The following is a 17995-nucleotide window of genomic DNA, read 5'->3' as shown; positions in this document are numbered from 1 at the left end:
AAGAAAGTTAAAGGCTCAACCACGGAAGCAGCCAGAAGACGAATCTCTCGAGACAGTGAAAAACCTACTGCAATTCTAGTCTCAATTCTCTGTTTCAATCCACGGAGGACTTCCCAGTTAGCCTCTCCAATGTATATATATATATATATATATATATATAGTTTCAAAAACTGATATATCCACGAGCTGGATGTTCAACACGAGCAAATGTTTTTGTTCATGCTGCTGACTCGAAAGATCCTCTCTTGCGAGCTGCACCATTCGCGCAGAGGTTATATATCTTCATATATATAATGTCTACACTTGTGTACATGCGTGCTTATATCTATATACATACATGCATATCCAGAAAAGCGACTGAATATAGTTAGATTTGTCCGTGTGGCAGTAAGAAGTCGTTTTTATGTCGGGATGGTGGGGGAGGCCGGCGCTTGGTGTTTGCGGACATTTCTGCGACTTCGATTTCTCCACTTTTGTCCAAAGTCTACCGAGACACTCGGCTCTTAGAAGACAGAAATCACGGCAACGCGCACGCCTCCTTGTTTGCGTGAACTTCGGCTTACGTCGAGTTGTTACCACCGGCGCGCGTTTCACAAAGAGAACCATTATTTTTGGCATCATGACCCAGACGAACTGGAGGAAACGAAGACTCGGTGTTCGCACACACTCGCCGTTTCACATCTTTCTGTCCATCCGCCAAGACGGGCGTTCTCTCTCTAAGCGTTTCCACAGCGACAGCGGGTCTCCCCAATAATCGATGCGGGCTTCGCCCTCTTGCTCCCAAGTCTCCACGCAGGTGCGGGGGGTTCATCGTTAAATCCCTTTTTAAGAAAGGCAAACGTTTTCCCGAGCTTCCGCGCACATCCGGAAGCGCCTTTCTGAGGAAACAGGAAACGTCGAGACGTTTCGTGGCCGACCTGCAACTATGCCTTGGCTTGAGAGAGGAAACCGTCAGCCTCCCATGACCTGGGCTACCGACCGCCGGAGAAACAGAGACAGACGCGATAGGCATCAACCAATCGGACCAGACACGCGGTAGAATTCACACTAACCCCCACACGCTGGAGATCCCACTATTGTGTCATTGTTCGCAGTCTCCCGGAGAAGCTGCGACTGTGCATTTGCTGCTTTCAGAACGCCCTAAACTACAAAACCTTGTGAATCGCAATGCGCCTGATCAAACATACAGGGTCCAGAGAGAGACTTCTCTCACCCCGTTACACGTATCCAACGTATGTACATAAATGCATGTACATACACAGACATTCAACGTGTGTTGCTACTTAAACAGATGAATGTAGACATCCGATCCACGTACTTGAGTATATGTATAAATGTAGATCGAATGAGAGGGACGCGGCGGTAAGCAGGCGGTGCAGCAAAGGCGAGGGCCAAAACGATTCCCGTTGAGAATGCACGGAAGACGAACAAGTTCGCTTTTTTCTGGAACTCCCCAACGTAGGGTGACGCACTTCGCGCAGAACGAAAGCGTGACGCGAGCCGAACAACGGCGGGGCTCTCGCTTTCGCCTTTTCTTCACAATTTTCGAGCGCTTCGACCCCTTTTCCTTCGCTGCCGTTCCGAAGCAGAAAGGCTAAGATATACTCTGCATGCACGTTCCTCAGGTCTTCCTGAGAGGCACAACCCACAAGGCTCTTTACAGCGACCCTCTTCCGGACGCTCGTTTGTTTGCAAATTCCGTTCCTCAAACTCTGCTTGTCTTTTCGCTTTTCGGGTGCGGTTCTCTTCCGCTGTTATCTTTACTGACAAAGGATTTCGCACTCACGGTCCACATGTAGGCACCCGGCGAAGTCTCAACGCATACAATAGAAAACGCCGTAGTTGCGTGTACATGTCTCCTGTCGCCGTATGCAATGCAGAGGGCGACAGGATTCGCGCATGCGCGAGCCTCCAGGTACGCGGCTCTGCCGCTCGAAGCGACGCATGTGTATGTGGCGTACAGCAGCAGGCAGGCTGTGGCAACTCGAAGCGCACAAAATGTATCCCTTGCTTGCGCACTCATCGAGCGTCGGACTGGAAGCGAAGAGAGCGAGAGACAGAAAGGAGGCGACACAAACGGGCATCTTTACCTAGACCCTGGTTCCCGAAGTGCATGCAGCGCCAACGCCGGGTGGCCAGCCGCTGCTCTTCTTTCCACGTGAAACCATATTTCAGAGACAGACTCCCGAAATGTAAATACCACACACACACGCACGCATATGATGCATTCATACATATGGATACATGGGTACGGGTTTACGTCTCAGCATAGATTTGAGTTTGTAGGTGCAGCTGTACATGTACACACGGTTGCGGATGTAGAAACTCTAAACAAAAACATTCTTTCGAACGCGACACAGCCTTCGGCGACTGACGTCAAGCGCCGTTGTGTAGAGATAACAGAACGAAGGGGATGCGACGAGCCTAAAAGCCGACGTGTATCGAAGATGATCGGCCCACGGAAGCTCCGCCTCTGCAAAGATCTTGTGCGGACTTGCGCCACACGCGCCATGGAAGCCAGTGTGGACTCCACGCGTCCGGTAGAGCTCGACTTCACATTGCTCCCCATTCCCCGTCCCCGCCTCGCTGTGACGTTGGATCCTGTGTTTCAGAGGTCGCGAAAGAGTGTATTCTTTCCTCTCCCGCAATTCTCATCGCCAGGGTGCACCACGGGGCTCGGAACAGCAGCGCCAGCGCGCGGGCCAGACGACGCGCGTCTCACTGTAAAAGGGAACCGCCCCCCATTTCTTACGTCTGACTGTTTTATAAAAATCCAGAATTATGCGGAGACCAACTGACGCCTAACAGACAACTCGCGAATCCGGCGGTTTCACGGAACGGCCCCTGAAGAACGAGATTTACGCACTGTGACGCAAACGCGCACACCGGCGCGTGATTCAGGAGTCGGATACAGCCCTCGAAAGAACGATGGCGAAACATGAAGAAGGAAAAAACGGAGAACGCAAACACGAAGACACAAACACACGCGCATCTGCCTTGCTCGCGCCAGCCGTACTCGAATCGGTTCTCGCTTTCGGCCGAGGATTTCTCTGGGGGTTCCGCCGCAGAGCTGCTGTCGAAAACGCACCGTAAAAAAATCAGAGACCTGAGATTCTTGACGGAGACACGAAACAGATGAAGCGCGCACCACTGCGAGGCTCGAGAGAGCGAGATCCGTCACGTGCCTCTGTATAAATCCTCTCGTTCCTCTCCCAGATTCCTTGTCCCTTCCTGACCCAGTCTTTCTGCTCTTTCCACGCTGGGGTATCCTTCTTTTTCTACATTTTTCTTTTCCTGCCCACCGTCGGTCCGCTCGTTCTCCCTGTCGCAGATCGGTCTCTTGTCGCAAACTCGCGGAAGACAGAGGAGGCTTCCCTTCGCGGGCGGCGCTCGCGAGCCGACGGGCCGCATGCGTTCCGCCACAAAACAGGCCTCGAGGCTGTAGAAAGAAGGTCCACATGCGTACAACGTGCTTCTCAAACTGCCCCATCGGATCTCCAGACACAGACATAAAAACACTGGTCGCCGCGGTTCAGACGCACCCGATCTATTCCATGCAGCTCGTCTGCCGTTCCGGCCGGTCCAATGTTTTCATACACTGTCTTCCTCGTCAATGCGTTTGGTCGGCGCCGTACTCGCACCAGCGCAGGTGAGGACGCACACCGAACCTGTCTCGTCCTCCCAGTGAAGGCGTTACTGGGCCTCGCGCAATCCAAACAGCGTTGGACGTCCATTTCTCTCGCTGCGATATCACCATGCGCCCACGCCCACCCCAATCCAGACGACTACATACACATACATGTACACATGTTTACATTTGTTTCGATGTATACATGCTATGTAACTGTGAGACTTCATGTGAAGGTAGACCAGATCGAGCGTGCTTAAGCACTCGGCTGCTGCCTGCTGGTTTGAATGACTGCCCGCAGGGCCTGAAGACACGCAAAGAAAAAACGTCAAACACGCTGACAAAAATGGTTCTTCATCCCAAACAACGCCCCGCCCATCTGGCTCCCTGGAAAAACGCTTTTAAACCCCGTTCGCCTCTCCCCACATTCACAGATACCTATCCATACCATATATATATATATATATATATATAGGTATGCACGTCTACATATTCGAATGTATACACACATGCAGATATGTACCTTTGTCTACGTGTATGTCTATGTGCATTTGTATTTGTGCATAATGAGAGAGACAGCGAAGGCCCCGGTGGGACCGACGAAGGAAAACGTGACTCGTGATGAGGGGAACCTGCGTTTGAGCATTTTCGAGTTCTGCAGCCCTCCAAGGGGCAAGTCAGAAAGCTGGCGGTTCCTCACCGTTATGAGAGCGGCCTCAGGAGTTGCCTCAGCGTGTGGGGTGCGCCCGCGGTCTCCACTGTCGCTTCCCGGTTCTTCTCGCTTTCTCCCTGCAGCCGACTCGTTCGCTGCTGACGCATTCGCGAGGAGTGCCAAGGCTGCAGCGAGCTGCGGAGAGGAAACGCCTTCTGGCTGGTGGCCGAAAGAGGCGAAGGACCGGACATCCTCGCGTCCTTCGCTGCCGCGCTGTAATCCTCTTGTGTGTTCTTCCTTCGCTTCTCTCTCTGGCAGACCGCGACGCGCAGTTTTCGCCGGTTCGCGAGGCTCTCTCTGCATGGCAGCTGAACGCAGGAAACCCCAGAGAGCGCGGTGAAGCACAGAAGTCAGCGGGGAAGGGAAGCGAAAAAAGCGCACGACCCAGAGAAGAAAAGCAGAAGAAAGGACTTGGTGTGGGGCCTCCAAGTAGACAGAGCGAAACCGTTGACAATTAAGACGGACGAAACAAATCAAAGAATCAAGGGCGTCTGCGAAACAGAAACTCGCTATCCAGTGATAGGCAGTCTCGTAAATATGCCTTTGAGCGCGGAAAACGCAGGAGACCCATGAATAGGCGACCAACATGGAACGGCGAGGTTCGTGTTTCCTCTGTGGGAATGCGTGGGGGGGTTGGAAACTGAGAGAAAACAAAAGCGATTGCGAAAAAAATTACAAAGCAACGAAACAGCGGCATATGGACGTGTCTAAAGTGGCGCTACTTCCTTCTCTTCTCTCTCCCGGCGTCCCCTGCTCAGCTTCTCTGCTCTTCAGGCTCTCCCTCCCCCTTCGCCTTCCCCCTTTGGCGCCCATTTCCCTCTCTTCCCTATCTCTCTGTTTCGGTTCTCGGTTCATCTCCGTCATTCTCTCTCTCTCCTCGCCATTTCGCTGGCTCCTTCTCGCTGTCCAGGTCTCTCTTCTCAGCTCTGCCTTCTTTCCTCACCGCTGCCCTCAGGAGGCCTTGCTGCACCTCGTCCTATCCACCGTGTGAGCACATGAGCAGCGTCTGCGTCCCTGCCAGGGAAGCTGAGGAGGTCCGCGGCAGCAGGGCGAGGCGTCGCGTGGGCGAATAAGTTGTGGGGAAACAGGGCGACCCCCTGGCCCTGTGGAAAGGCTCGAGGGCCTGTGTTCTCTCCCTCGAACGGCTGCGTCGAAGGTGGTCCGAGAGGCGGCCTCTGACAGGCGCGACTCGAAGCAGAAGGCGAGAAGAGGGCATCGTGAAAACCTGCGGATGGCGGGCGGTGACCCACATGCGGCGGGCAGGCAGACGAATAGTCAGGAACCGATGCAGACGCCGCGCCGCGAAACGCCAGCGACGGTGACCCCTCCGCCCCTACTGCGGGCGCCGAGCCGGGGGCGGCGGTCGGCCTATAGACGGAGACAAGGACAAAACGAGTCACACGCCACACAGTGTATGCGAATGGCATGTGCTCGCATACCGTGCAGGGCGAAAACGAATTGGACATCGCTTCGGCGGTGCGTTCGTACTTCTCCCATCACCCCGTAGGGGACAGAGGAAGGACGCACGTGGATTCCAAAGTCGAAGGCGTCTTCGTGAATCCGAGGCATCTCTCTTAAATGGAACGCGCCTTTGGAGACCACCACGCACAGGCAAGAACGGCCGAACAAGACTCGGAGGAAGGAAGGCGATGCACAAAGATCCAGAGGAAGAGCCGTTTCTCTAAACGTCTGAGGAACAGATGAGACACCTTCTGAAAGCAGGGCCACCGAGGAACGGAGACAAGCGTTATCTTCCAGAATACAACGCGCCAAATTCTTGAACACGGTTAAATAACGACGTTTCACATGGACTCGATTTCAAGGACCTCCAAACATGTCTCCTCGACAGGCGATATATTCACAGTCTCGCCCAGACTCCTCCCGAGACCGCACCAGCAATACCACGACTGAAGTGTATACCCGTGAAGACACTTCGCCAGACCAGCGCTACTTCACGGATTCGCAAAACATTAAGAAAAAACGCAACGGCTTTCCTGTCCCTTCTCTGTGGCGGCATCTTTCCTCCTGGAGTTTTGAACAATCTCGTCCTTCACCGAGATTGCAAAAAGGATAATATCAACACGCGCAAACAGACAACTGACGCTTGTTCTGTTTGTACCTCCTTGATTGCTCAGGAGCTGTAGGAACCTGTGGCGGCCACTCCAGCAGTCCTCTTCCACTCTCCCTCCTAACTGTAATCCTTGTTCGGTTTCCGCCTCCTTCACTCCCTTCAGCAGATCTCGCAAACGGCGTTCGCCCCATGCATCAGACGAAAAAGACAGGCAATGCGTACACCGAATCCACAGTCGTCCGTTCAACTCGCCCCTCTCACCTGGTTGGGAAGGAACCCACGGCTGCTCGGCCCAGCTCAGCGAGGAGTTCGGACTTCTCTCGCGCCACCTGGACGTCCTCTCTGGGGACCTGCGCATGTCTCCGCTGCGCCTGTTGCGCCTCGACTGCGGCTAAGAGACTTCTGAACGAAAGAGCCCCCGAACCGGGGAGCGGAAGGCCCCCAAGGCGCTGTGGCGTCGGTGGACGAGGCTGCGAGACCACTGGCGTCGGATGCCCCACTGAGGCACTTGCGGTGGGCAGAGAAGAAGCTTTCACTCCGAGGAGAGCCATCAGCTTGCGCCCGGCAGCACGGCCAGCAGCTTCATCCACTGAGAGAATCGAAACACAATTTACCCCGCAAAAAGAGCTGGACGTCCACATCTTGTCACATTACGTTTTCATACATGGCGTCTATGTAGACGTCAATATGAACTGCTGTTTCGGCCGCCTAATCCGACTCCTTCTCTGTGCAGGTCTACAGGCTCACAGTGATACACGATTCACTCACACCAAACAACCCATCCGTATATGCATATATTCATATATATATATATATACTCATATATACACTATAATATATATATATATATATATATGTGATACGCTTACACCACGTGAACTCATGTCGTGATTGTTCTGGCTGTCCGCTGTATGTGGACGAGTGCAGGATGAGGATTCAGTGGAAATTCATACAGACGCCTGGAGTCTCGCACAAGTGAGGATTCTTTGTTGAAGCGATTCGTCGCCCTCTCGCATGCGCGCGAGGCCATAAAAGGATTCGGGGGAGTCGCCCAGACCCTGACCTCCTCCGCTGCAGCGTGTAGGCTTTATTCCCCGAAAAGGCATTGTTAAACCACCCCAGAACGTGCGACAAGCTCCAGCCATGCTTCTGACACAAAGAACTTACTGGGAGCTTTCTGTGGCGGGAAGAGGAGCTTGTCCGGCGCCCCGCCGAACGGATGGCCTTGCGGGACGAGGCCGTCCTGGGCACCCACCCCAGGGCAGCCTGAAAAACGCCAGGAAAAAAAAGGGACGCCGACCACGAAAGCCTTGTCCGACTGCCTGTTTCTTCCGTTTGAAACTTTCGCGCTCTGCTCTTTTCTCTCATGTCCACCACCAGAAGCCAACAGTCACAAAACGCGAAGTCCGCATGAAACCGAAATACACCGACCTCGCGCATTCATGCCCGCGAACCAAAGCGACACAGCGCAATGCATGCGCACGGTCCAAGACTGATAGCGTGTCTTTCCACGCCGATACAAACGGAGAAAGACACAAATTCAGAAACGCACAGAGCCCCACGGAAGCCACAGTGATCCACGATGGTGACAGGTCGGCACAGGGTCATTCGGCGTTTCACGAAGAGACTTTGCACATTGCGGAAGTGACACCGAAGCGCGCGGCGAGCCACATGCACTGTATGTACATTCTGTAACTCTCAAATGTATTATTGTACATCGTCTGTCTTCCCTGCAACGTCGCGCAGGAGTTCCCTGCGGCGTTCGATGGCGTCCCGCGTCGCTGCTCCCCAGGGATAACAAAAAAGAGACAACAGGGCAGACATGCAAGCCGAACGTGTGGCTCCTTTAGCGAATGTCAGCAACCACAGAAGTCAGAGGGTGTCAGTCGCTCGACCGGTGCGCATGCAGTTCTCTTACTTTTTTGCAGGGCTGCGGGAGTGGGGCTGTGGGCGTAGCCTGAGGCGCCCGTTGGAGTGCCTCCGAAGGCAATCCGGAAGAAGCCGGCCGGTGGATCGCGGCTTGTAGCGGTACTCTTGGTCCTGGGGGCTTGTGCGCGTCGAGCCGGAAACGTCGCAGGTCGCTCGAAGCCGTGTGGCATCTTGTCGCTTCGGTCTTCTGCGCGAAGGTCTGCCTGCTGCGGAGATATACTCCCTCGGAGAGCCAACGGTGCTGGAGATGCAGCTGCCCGAAGGCCAGAAGCAAGAAAGGCATGTGCAGACGGCTGTGGCGGCAAAACCACGACCTGGAGGGAAACGAACGCGAAGAAGAAACGCAAATGTCTTGTCGACTCAACGCAAAACTCACCTGCACGGCATCGTCCACCCCTTGAAGCAATCCACATGCAAATAGACACACAGAAACGCAGATATATACAGATATATATATATATAGATATATATATAGATATATATAGATATATATATATATATAAATAAATGTACACAAATATATATATATATGTAAATAAATATATATACATATATTTATATATATATATATGTATATATTTACATATATTGATAGGCATATGCATACAAGGATAATGGTGTTGAAATATCTGAAGAAATTCCACATCCTCAACACGTTGAGGCTGCGTGACCGCGGCTTACGTTTGGGTCCTCGCACTCGAAGACTGAGAACTCTTCTTCGACGTCTTGTTGAAGAGCCACACCCCCGAGTCCAACGGCGATGGTGGATTTGTCTGGGCCAAGTCCCTGTGCTGCATTTCGTTTCTCAAACTTGCCTTCTGCTGCTCCCTTCCCACTCCACTCGGCGCGGGGCTTTTTGCATGCAGCGTTTTCCTCGCCGTTCGCGTCCCGGTCTCTCCCGTCTCCCTCGACGGACTCGCGCTGTCGTCGCTCTTCCTCCTCTCTGCGAGTCTTCTCCTTCTTTTCCGCCACAAATTGCCTCAGGGACATGTTCCCGCCCTCGATCTCCCGCTCCGCCTGACGGATGTCTCCTAAAGTGAAGAAGGTGCCGGCCTCGCACGCGGTCTCGCTCTCCGGCTTCCCTGTCGGCAAGTCCCAGACGTCTCTCTCTCCTCTCCGTCTACAAGCCGCGCCGGGCTGGAGTCCAGGCAAGAGTGCAAGCCGCGAGGCACACATAGGCGAAGCAGTCTGCGAGGAGACATGCAGCAGCAATGGCAAAAAAGGGGAAGAGGAGTGTTAGCGACTCTGCGGCGCCAGGAGTCGTCGTGAAACTCCGTCACAGAAATGGACGTTTTGAGAAACTCGAGGCGATGCCAACCTCCCACGTCTCGGTTTCCCTTCGCATGCGTCCACGAAAGGCACACAAGACAGAGAGAAAACAAACACACATGAGCTCATGTCGCACCCGTTTCGTCATCTTTTCGAGTCCAAGCATGCAGAAGCAAACAAGCCAAGAGCAGACGAGATTCCCCTGTACGCCGCCGTCTCCCTCGTGTCTCAGTCGTGAGGTGAATCGACAGCAGGATGCGAAGAAGGCAGCAACGCCCAGCCAGCGAAAAAAGGCGAGAGTGACCGAGACTGCCCCTGATTTAGAGACGGATTCGTCTCTCTTCCTCTGTCGGTTGTCTGAACTCTGGTAAAAACGAGTACAAGAAGCAAGAGAAAAGTCGAAATAGTGCATCTGTGTGTGGTCTTCTTACCTCGCGGCCTCCGATGACGCCTGAGCCAGGCAGCAGCACTCCGGACCTGCATTTTTGCCCGACACCGAGGACAGAGCCGAAACAGAAGTCATCGAAAAGTCTATCTTCCTCGAGATAGGACCAGAGAGACAGAAACAGTCACGCTCTTGTGCACCCATGCGCGCTACAGCTGCATACGTGCCCATGAAGGAAACCAAGTGAGACGCCATCATTCTCACATCGACAAAAAACTCTGCAACATTCGCTGTGTGCAGACGTCCACTGGGTCCAGCGAACGCGGCAGAAACACAATGCGGCGAGCTGACGCAGGGAGCCGCAGTCCCTTTCTTTCTCCTCGCTGTCACCTTTGCCGCATCTCTGCGTTCTGGGCGATCCTGATTCGTCTCCCCGCGAATTACCTCGACGTTCACCTCTGCAGAAACAGACTCTCTTCCCACCCATTCTCTGCACAACCCCACCCTCACGAACCAGCGAGACAACTCACCCGTGGGTCTCCCCATTGGTCGCCAGTGCGCCGTGCATGCAGGGGCCGGCGCTGTCTGTGCGACTCCTCCGGCGAAAACGAAGACTTCCTGTCCGGTCTACGGCCTGGTCGTCGCCGCGTGTGAAGGTGGGCTTCACTTCAGCCTTCACCATCCCTCGCTTGCCTGTCGCTCCAGCTCTCCTGGAGGCACCTGTCGCTGCCGTTTTCAGCGACTCTGAAGCCGTTGCAGAAGTCGAGAGAGCAGCGCATTTTCGATCCCCTGGCGCCCCAGTTGTCTGCGAAGAATCAGACTTTTCCATCTGAGCGGAGGCAGCCACTGGTTTGCTCGCAGATGCCGCAGACGCGAGAGACGCCTTCTTCCGCCCCTCCTTCTTTCCGTCCTTTCCAGCACTGGAGTTGCTTCTTCTCTCATCAAAAATCGCAGTCGAGCGGGCCACAGGCGCACTCCCATTGACTTTAGACTTTGCAGAGCCTTTTTTCTTGTCGCCAGGAACAGCCTCCTTGCCGGACGCCCGGGACGTCTCCGCCGCAGAGCTCTCTTCTGGCCTCTGATCATCGCCACTGCCGTCTGTGGACCCCGCGGGAGGAGCGGAAGCGAGACTCTCTCGTGTCTTCTCGTGCTCCTTCCCCTTTTTTGACGCTTCGTCTCTTTCGTCTTTGTCTCTCTCCTCCGCAACCTCGCCGGTTCTCCCGAATCCCTGCGGCGGCGAGCGCCGCTCGCGCTCGCCCTTCCGCGTTTTGGCGTCACCTTCTTTCTGAGCCCCCGTCTTTCCCAATGCACTCTTCGAGCTGCCTGCTCCCTGGCCTAGTTCCTCCTCTCCCTGGACTCCGCCCTTCGTTTTTTTCTGGCCCGCGGCGGCATGCACCCCAGCGTCCTCTCGCGGGGCATTCACCTGCCGCGCCAGAAGCGGCGCCTCTGCCAGCTGGCTCTTCGGATCCTCCCTGCCTTCAGTGCTGTGCATGCTCACCTTCACCTCTCGCCCCCCGCACTCTACGGGTGCAACCGTACTCGCGGCCCTTCCGCTCGCCCCACAGAGGCTCCCTCGCCGAGTCCGTTGACTGTCTCCGGTTTGCGGCCCTGTCTCCGAAGCGGCGCCGTGCCTGTTCCGCGCCTCAGCGTTGGGGACGTCGCCTTTGTGTGCGGACAAGCTCTGCTTCTGCGGTGCCACCGGCAGCAGCGGCGCTTGAAGCGAAGGATCGGCAAAGCTCTCGCTTCTTCCCCTGGTCTTCCCGGCTCGCGGCCCTCGCCCTGGAATGGCCCCGAGGAGGCTGGCGCCTCGCACGCCTTCCGGCGAGTCTCCGGGCCGATGCACATCAGCTAGCGCGACCCCCGCGGCCGCGCTTCTCGCCCCAGCTCCACGCTTTCTCCCGGAGAGACAACCTGACGATGAAGGCAGCACACCACCCTCCCGGGCGATTGCACATTCCACGGTGTCTCTCAAGTGTGCTGCCGAGTTTTTTTCATCGTTTCTCGAGCAACTTCGGGCCGCAGCTCCCGTCCCTGTCCACCGCCCGCGCCCCGAACCAAGGCCTTTTTCCTGAGGTCCCCCCGAGGAGTCCATCGCTTCGCCACTCGACCGTGGACTCGCGCGATCTCCCCTGCAGGTGCTGCTCCTTCGCTGTCCCTGCGTGCCTCTTCCGCCGTCTCTCTCTCGATACAGCGCCGCATTTGCATGCGAACTCCCGAGCGCCCTGTCTTCAGATCCGGCCCGTTCGCGAGTCTCCCCAGCCCCACCAACGGGTCTCGCCCCCTCGCCGCGTCCCCGCTTCCCGCCGCTCTTTTCGCTGCCCAGGCCAGCTTGCGCCGGGAAGGCCTGAGCGTCGCGCGTCAGAGGGAGAACGAAAGTGGGCGAGCGGCCAGCGGAGCACGCGGCGTGGGGGCGTGGGCTGAAGGTCTGGCGTCGGTTTCCCCCCTCTGGGCTCGCACTCGCGCTCGACCTTCCAGAGTCGTGAGAGGCTCCGAAGCCTGGCAAGGCGGCCCAGTGAGTCCCGAAGGACGCGCTGCTCGCCGTGCCTCCACTGCCCGCGTCTCTGGCCTCAAACGACCTTCCACCTCCTTGCCGGTGCTGGTGGGGGAGCTGGCCCGCGAAGGCGGTCCGGAAGGAGACTCGGGGGACAGTCAGAAACTGCAGGGCGGCGTGGTCGACAGAAGTCCGAGAAGCCGAGAAGACAGCAGCTGTGGGATTTGAGGAAGGTGCTGCCGTTGGCGGGGCTTCAGTGCCCTTCGACGGCCCCACAAATGTTGACACTGGGGGGTCACCTTCTGCGCCGGACTGCCATTCAGTCGTTGCCTTGGTGACGTTGCCTGGTTGCTGCGGAACAGATTTGCCGCCTCTCGGGCGCGAAACGTCGCCGCGGAAGCCCAGAAGAGCCCAAACTGAATATGACTGGCCGTTTCCGGAAGCTTCGCCGTGTTCATCAAGTGTAGGTTTCTCTCTCTCGACTTGGGCTCGGGGCGTTCTTGCTGCGGGGGCAGAGGCCCCTGTCTCTCTGTCTTCGTCGCTTGTTGTCTTGTGATCTTTCGCACTCGTTGGCTCCGCGCCTGAGGGGCACACTGTCTCCTCCTTTTCTCCGCGAATGCTAGGTGAAGCGGCTTCGGCTGCAGCGCTGCGCTCGCCAGTGACGGTGTCCGCGAGCTGCGTACATGCACGATCGCCACTTGAGTTCCTTACTTCTCCACCTCGATTCTTCTTTCGTGGCTCATCACCTAAAGCGGAGACTTCCAGACTCTCCTGTCGCTTGTAGCCGCTATCTTCTGCTTCTCCTTCGTGAGTTGGCGTGCTGGAGAACGAAGAAACGGAAGACAAAGCGACAACTTCCACCGCCTCGCGGGGTGCGCCAGCTTTCTCCGGCTGCTTCTGCCCTTCCTTTTCATTGAAGCGTGTGTCTTCCTCTCTGTACTTGACTTCACCGTCTCCAACTGTCCTAGCCGGCGCCGTCTTCTCTCCTTCATGTCGCGCCGATCCTTCCGGGTCGCCTTCCGCGTCTCTCCTCCCCTTTCCTTGTGACGCCGAGCGTCCCTTGTGTTCACCTGTCTTCTCTCCCCTGCATCGTTCCTTCGCTCCTTCTTTCCTCGCCTCCTCTGTCGTCTCCGTCGTCTCCTCCTGTGTTTCCGTCGTCCCCGTGTGTGTCTCCTTTGTCTCCTCTTCTGTCTGCTTCGTCTCCTCTTCTGTCTCCTCGTGTGTCTTTCCGTCTTCCATCGTCGGCTCCGTAGAGCCCCACACAGAGTTCTCACACGCCACAAATGCGCGTTCTTTCTCTCCTCCTCTTTCTACTTCTCCGTCCTCCTCGATGTGCTCTGCGTCGGCTTCGGTCGCCCATGCATGATCCTTCTTGGAGGCAACCCCAGACAAAGCGTCTCCCTTGTCTCCCTCAACAAACAACTCTCCGGACGTGCTTTCCAAGTCTCTGTCGCTCGCTGGGCAAGCCGAAGTCTCCGCATCTTCCGGAGACAAAAAGCCTCGGCCGTCGCTCTCCCCAGTCCCGTCGACAGACTTCTCTCTCTTCCCGCTCGACGCCACAGCCATCGCTGAAGTCTCTCTCTCTGCAGAAGAGACCCCCAGCTCGGACGTCCAAGCTTCCTTCGTTTCTTTCTTTGCCTTAGTCTCTTGTTCTCCCTTTGGCCCTTTCTTTTCCTGTGTCTGTCTCTCCTCTAGAGGCGCCGGCGAGGGATTGCAGCTGGCTTCCGAGTCGCTGGAGGAGCGTCCAGAACCTGACGACGGCGTCCGAGTCTTCTCCGCTTCTGCAGGAGACAGCGCCGTTTCCAGAGACAAGCCCGCAGTGAGTGCATGCGTCTCTTCTGTGGAGACAGAGAGGCGAGACAGAAACGAACTGCGGGGCGAGGGACGCGTAGTCGCCGACGCCTCAACATGTACAGCTTCTGGAGAGGCCAGAGACATGGTGTCCGCTGACAGAAGAGAGCCGCAGAGAGAAGGCCGTTTGCGCGCGAACAAAGAAGACGCGAGAAAGACGAGAAAACCGGAGACAAACGGTGAACCGAAGGAGGTCGACGGCAGCGCGAGCGTCTTGGCCGCGAAGAGACAACCAGATGTGTGGAGGCCTGATACGGCGTACTCTTTGTGGCCCTCAGAGAGATCCCCCGCGGTCGGCCTCTCGCCTGCTCTTCGCGTTTCTGTTCTCTCTGCGAGTTCCTTTCTCTCCACAGAAGTAGAACAAGTTTGAGGTGTTCACCTCCGGGTTTCTGCGGCGAATCCAAGTCGGAAGTGAACCTAGGAAGCAAATGATTCAACGGCCTGTCTGAGAGCTCCCTCCAAAGAGAACCGTCCTCGTTTTCTTGTCAGTCTTCTGCCCTGCCACCGTGCGGTGACACCTTAGCTAGAGGACGATCGACGACACACAGAGAACGCCCTTTCAGTTCCTGTTTTCGGCTTGGCTAACTTCGGCTCAAACATGCCTTCCCCGGCCCTCTGTTTCCCTTTCCCCCCGACGTCCCCTCGTCGGCTCGAATATTCTCTGATTCACGAGCCGCGATGACAGTGCCTCTGCTTCCCCCCCCCAAGATTGCGGTCGCTGTCGGGTCCCCGGAAAACTCGCAGCAGGCATCAAGAGCCAGAAACGCGGACCACGCGCCTTCTGCTCTCTCTCTGGAAAGCATGAGGCTCGACGTCCATTCGATTCTGCGCAGAACACAGAGCTCCTCGAGCAGTCCAGTCCAAAAGAACAGTTGAAAAACGCTCCAGCACGACTCATGCTCGGCAACTCCCCTGTCAGACGAAAGCCATGATGCCCCGGCATTCGCCTCGTGCGTCGAAAACACCCCACAGAAACTCAAACAGAAATGCATCTAGCTCGGACTCACAACACAGACATATAGATAGGTGACTTATACAGATATATATACGATAGGTAGACGGATCGACAGATGGAGAGATACAGAGAGATATAGATAGATATCGGTACGCAGGCTGGCACATACGATAGACACACACAGATTCCGAAATATCCAGATATGGATACATATAGACGGATAGAAATAGACAGAGGCACACGACATCCACAGACATAAATAGGTAGTTGATTGATCGAAATGGGCCGACGACTGAGATAAATAGCTGCAGAGATGTGACCGATATAAAGACACGGAAATCGATTGGCGTAGGTAGGTCACTGATACAGATGGAGACCGATGATTGACAAGGGTGAAAGACATAGATGGTTGATCGGCGTAAAACTGGATATGGTTGAAGAGAGATGAATACGTCACACAGACCGTTCATTGCTTGATTCGGCACCGCTGTTTAGGGTCATTTCCACTTACGATTGCTCCGGCGGGTCCTTGCGCAGGAGAGCGTTTCCTGCTCGGTGTCCCGACCTTCTCTGGAATGTCAGCACGTTATTCTTCCGCCCTCCTCTTCTCCAGACTCGTCTGCTTTTTGCGGTGCACCGCTCTCTTTTCTGCTGTCTTCCCACCGCAAGTGTCTCCTCCCCTCTGCCTCTTTCCGGTCCTCCTATCACACAGAAAATATACCTGAAAGCACAACTGTGTCGGGTCTCAGTCTCGTTTTGCGTTGCTCGCCTCGCCGCTGTGCCCGGTTTCCCTGAAGGTTTATCACGGAATATATATCCCTATTTTTCAATGCAGAACGTACATCTGGAACGTAGAGCTGCAGACGTACGTCTGTGCATGTCGATCTGCACATCTACACACCCGCCTACGCCTGCTTGTGGAGACGTGGTATGTGTTTCGCGACCACCAGTCCCCAGATTCTCTTCTGTGCTCCAAGGGGCAATGGCGTCGCCGATTTGCTACACGAGGGCTGCACTTGCTCGGAAAGGCAGAGAGGGGCGCAAAATACGATGGCGAAAAAGCAACTCCGTTCGGCTGTGCCTTCCGCGTGTGCCGGCGCCAGGTCCTCTGAGGCGCCCTCTTTAAAACGAATGAAGGCGGTCAGGTGCCTCTCGAGATGAGCATTCGAGCAGTCAGCCACGGAGAAGACCGAACGCGGAAGGGTGTGCATTTCTTTCGGCACGACTGGCGGTAGGCAGACGGTGTGCGACCTAGCACGGCAAAAGGCGTATAGATGAGCCAAAAATTTAAATTGTGGACTTCCCTGTAGAGTGCAGTCTGTGCAGGTCGAGTGCCTGTACAAAATCGCGGTGTCGGGGATCGGTGGTTGCGGAAAACAGAGACGAGTCTCTCACAAGCTTCGTGGCCACAAAGTCGCCACGGGGGAGGAAAAGCTGTGACCTCTCCACGCGTGACCCGCGATGGCGTGGTCGTCCCCCAGAAAAGCCGAGAGTTTTCGCCCGGTTCCCCTTTTTTCAGGGAGAAACCGTCCACAAGTCGACTCCTGCTTGTCTGGCCTTGTCTGGACTTTCGTGTCGCCGCCAGGAGTCGCGGCAAGACGAACCGCCGCAGTTGGTGTGTCGACCAACGAAGACCGCGAGTCCCGAGCGACGGAAAGGCGCGAGAAAACTCGGGACAAATCCAGGTTTCGATCCCGCCCGTAGAACGAAGAGACCGTCCGAAAAGTGACGAGAAAACACTCACTCCATGCCCAACTGTGACGCTGGCACCCGACGCACATGTAGCTGGATTGCGTTGAAACGGAACAGTACGCATTCATCCAGCGAGGCGGACGACAGGGAACCGTGCGACACGCGCGACTGAAGGCGCCTGTGCGTTTCGCGACAAATGGACGAAGAGCGGAAAACGAAAGGCAAGCAAGAGCAGGCACCGCAGACTGCTATCCTCGGAAGCACGAGCAGAGAAAAAGGAAACGCGAGCAAACTTCCGCGCGAACAAAAGCGACAGCGTCGTCGTGTACGGCTTTTTCGTGTTCCTTGCAGAGCGATTCAGACATGGTTTTCTCCGCGCGGTTTTCGGCGGGGCGGGCGCGCACAGCTCCGCTCCTCTGGTTTCCCTGCTCAAGCGAGGAGAATGGACACAATTCGCGACCGAGCGGGAAGATCTTGCGGAGACAGCGGTAAGCGAGTGCCAAAATATGGGGAAAGCTGCCGGAGAGGCTCTAAGAAAAGCACACGGCGAATCGCGTACCCTGTGGCTCTGCTTTGAACTCGGCGGCGAGACCCCATGTTGACTTAGAGAACCTGGTACCGCCGACGGAAGACCTCGCGGAATTCTGTCTCATTTCCGGTCTCCGTGACTGCTGAGCCAGTGACTCTTCTCTCTTTCGCACTCCTCGCTTTCGCCACTTTCTGTGGTCGTGTGTACCCTCGCTTTCTGCCAAAACCGTTTTGGAACTGCCGCGCGACTGCGCAGAAATGTGGAAACCCCGTTCCCGCTGTACGTGGCATCCGACGCTCACGACACTGTGGATCCGCCCAGGCATCGACTTAAGCCATAGGCGCGCGACCGTAGATGCTCATGTGGATTCGCGAGGAGCTAGGAAATACAAACGAGACGTGCCAGTCAGTGGAAGAAACTCTAGAGAGGAAATGACTCCATGTGGCCGTTTTGCCGTGTCTCTTTCTGTCGTCCAGTTGCAAA

The 17995-nt window shown here is 55.8% G+C and overlaps 1 protein-coding gene across 1 annotated transcript; it reads right to left on the bottom strand.

Annotated features, from left to right (window-relative positions):
* Positions 1–377: 377 nt before the first annotated feature.
* TGME49_245560 (hypothetical protein) lies at positions 378–17789 on the bottom strand. Its single transcript, XM_018780752.1, has 12 exons — positions 16161–17789; positions 15803–15992; positions 14923–15161; positions 10525–14431; positions 10041–10086; positions 9022–9528; positions 8330–8654; positions 7579–7677; positions 6673–7000; positions 5284–5708; positions 4329–4648; positions 378–3932 (listed from the first exon to the last, which is right to left on the bottom strand). Exons 1-12 carry the CDS (start codon positions 16168–16170, stop codon positions 3885–3887), a joined length of 6444 nt encoding a protein of 2147 aa, XP_018634890.1. The 5' UTR covers positions 16171–17789; the 3' UTR covers positions 378–3884.
* Between the last annotated feature and the right edge of the window lie 206 nt (positions 17790–17995).

This window comes from Toxoplasma gondii, chromosome XII (genome assembly GCF_000006565.2).
Source record: "Toxoplasma gondii ME49 chromosome XII, whole genome shotgun sequence".
In the NCBI taxonomy this organism is placed as follows: domain Eukaryota; phylum Apicomplexa; class Conoidasida; order Eucoccidiorida; family Sarcocystidae; genus Toxoplasma; species Toxoplasma gondii.
The sequence above is the reverse complement of the archived record's forward strand: the minus strand, read 5'-3'. Positions and strand labels throughout refer to the sequence as shown.

What these genes read in the sequence shown, in the direction of transcription:
- TGME49_245560 (XM_018780752.1), bottom strand. An exon ending in GAAGGCATGTTTGAGCCGAA is followed by an intron (nt 14,432 to 14,922) that starts GTTAGCCAAGCC and finishes CTCTTCTGTCAG; the next exon opens with CGGACACCATGTCTCTGGCC. An exon ending in GTGGGTTCCTTCCCAACCAG is followed by an intron (nt 5,709 to 6,672) that starts GTGAGAGGGGCG and finishes CTCCGTCTATAG; the next exon opens with GCCGACCGCCGCCCCCGGCT.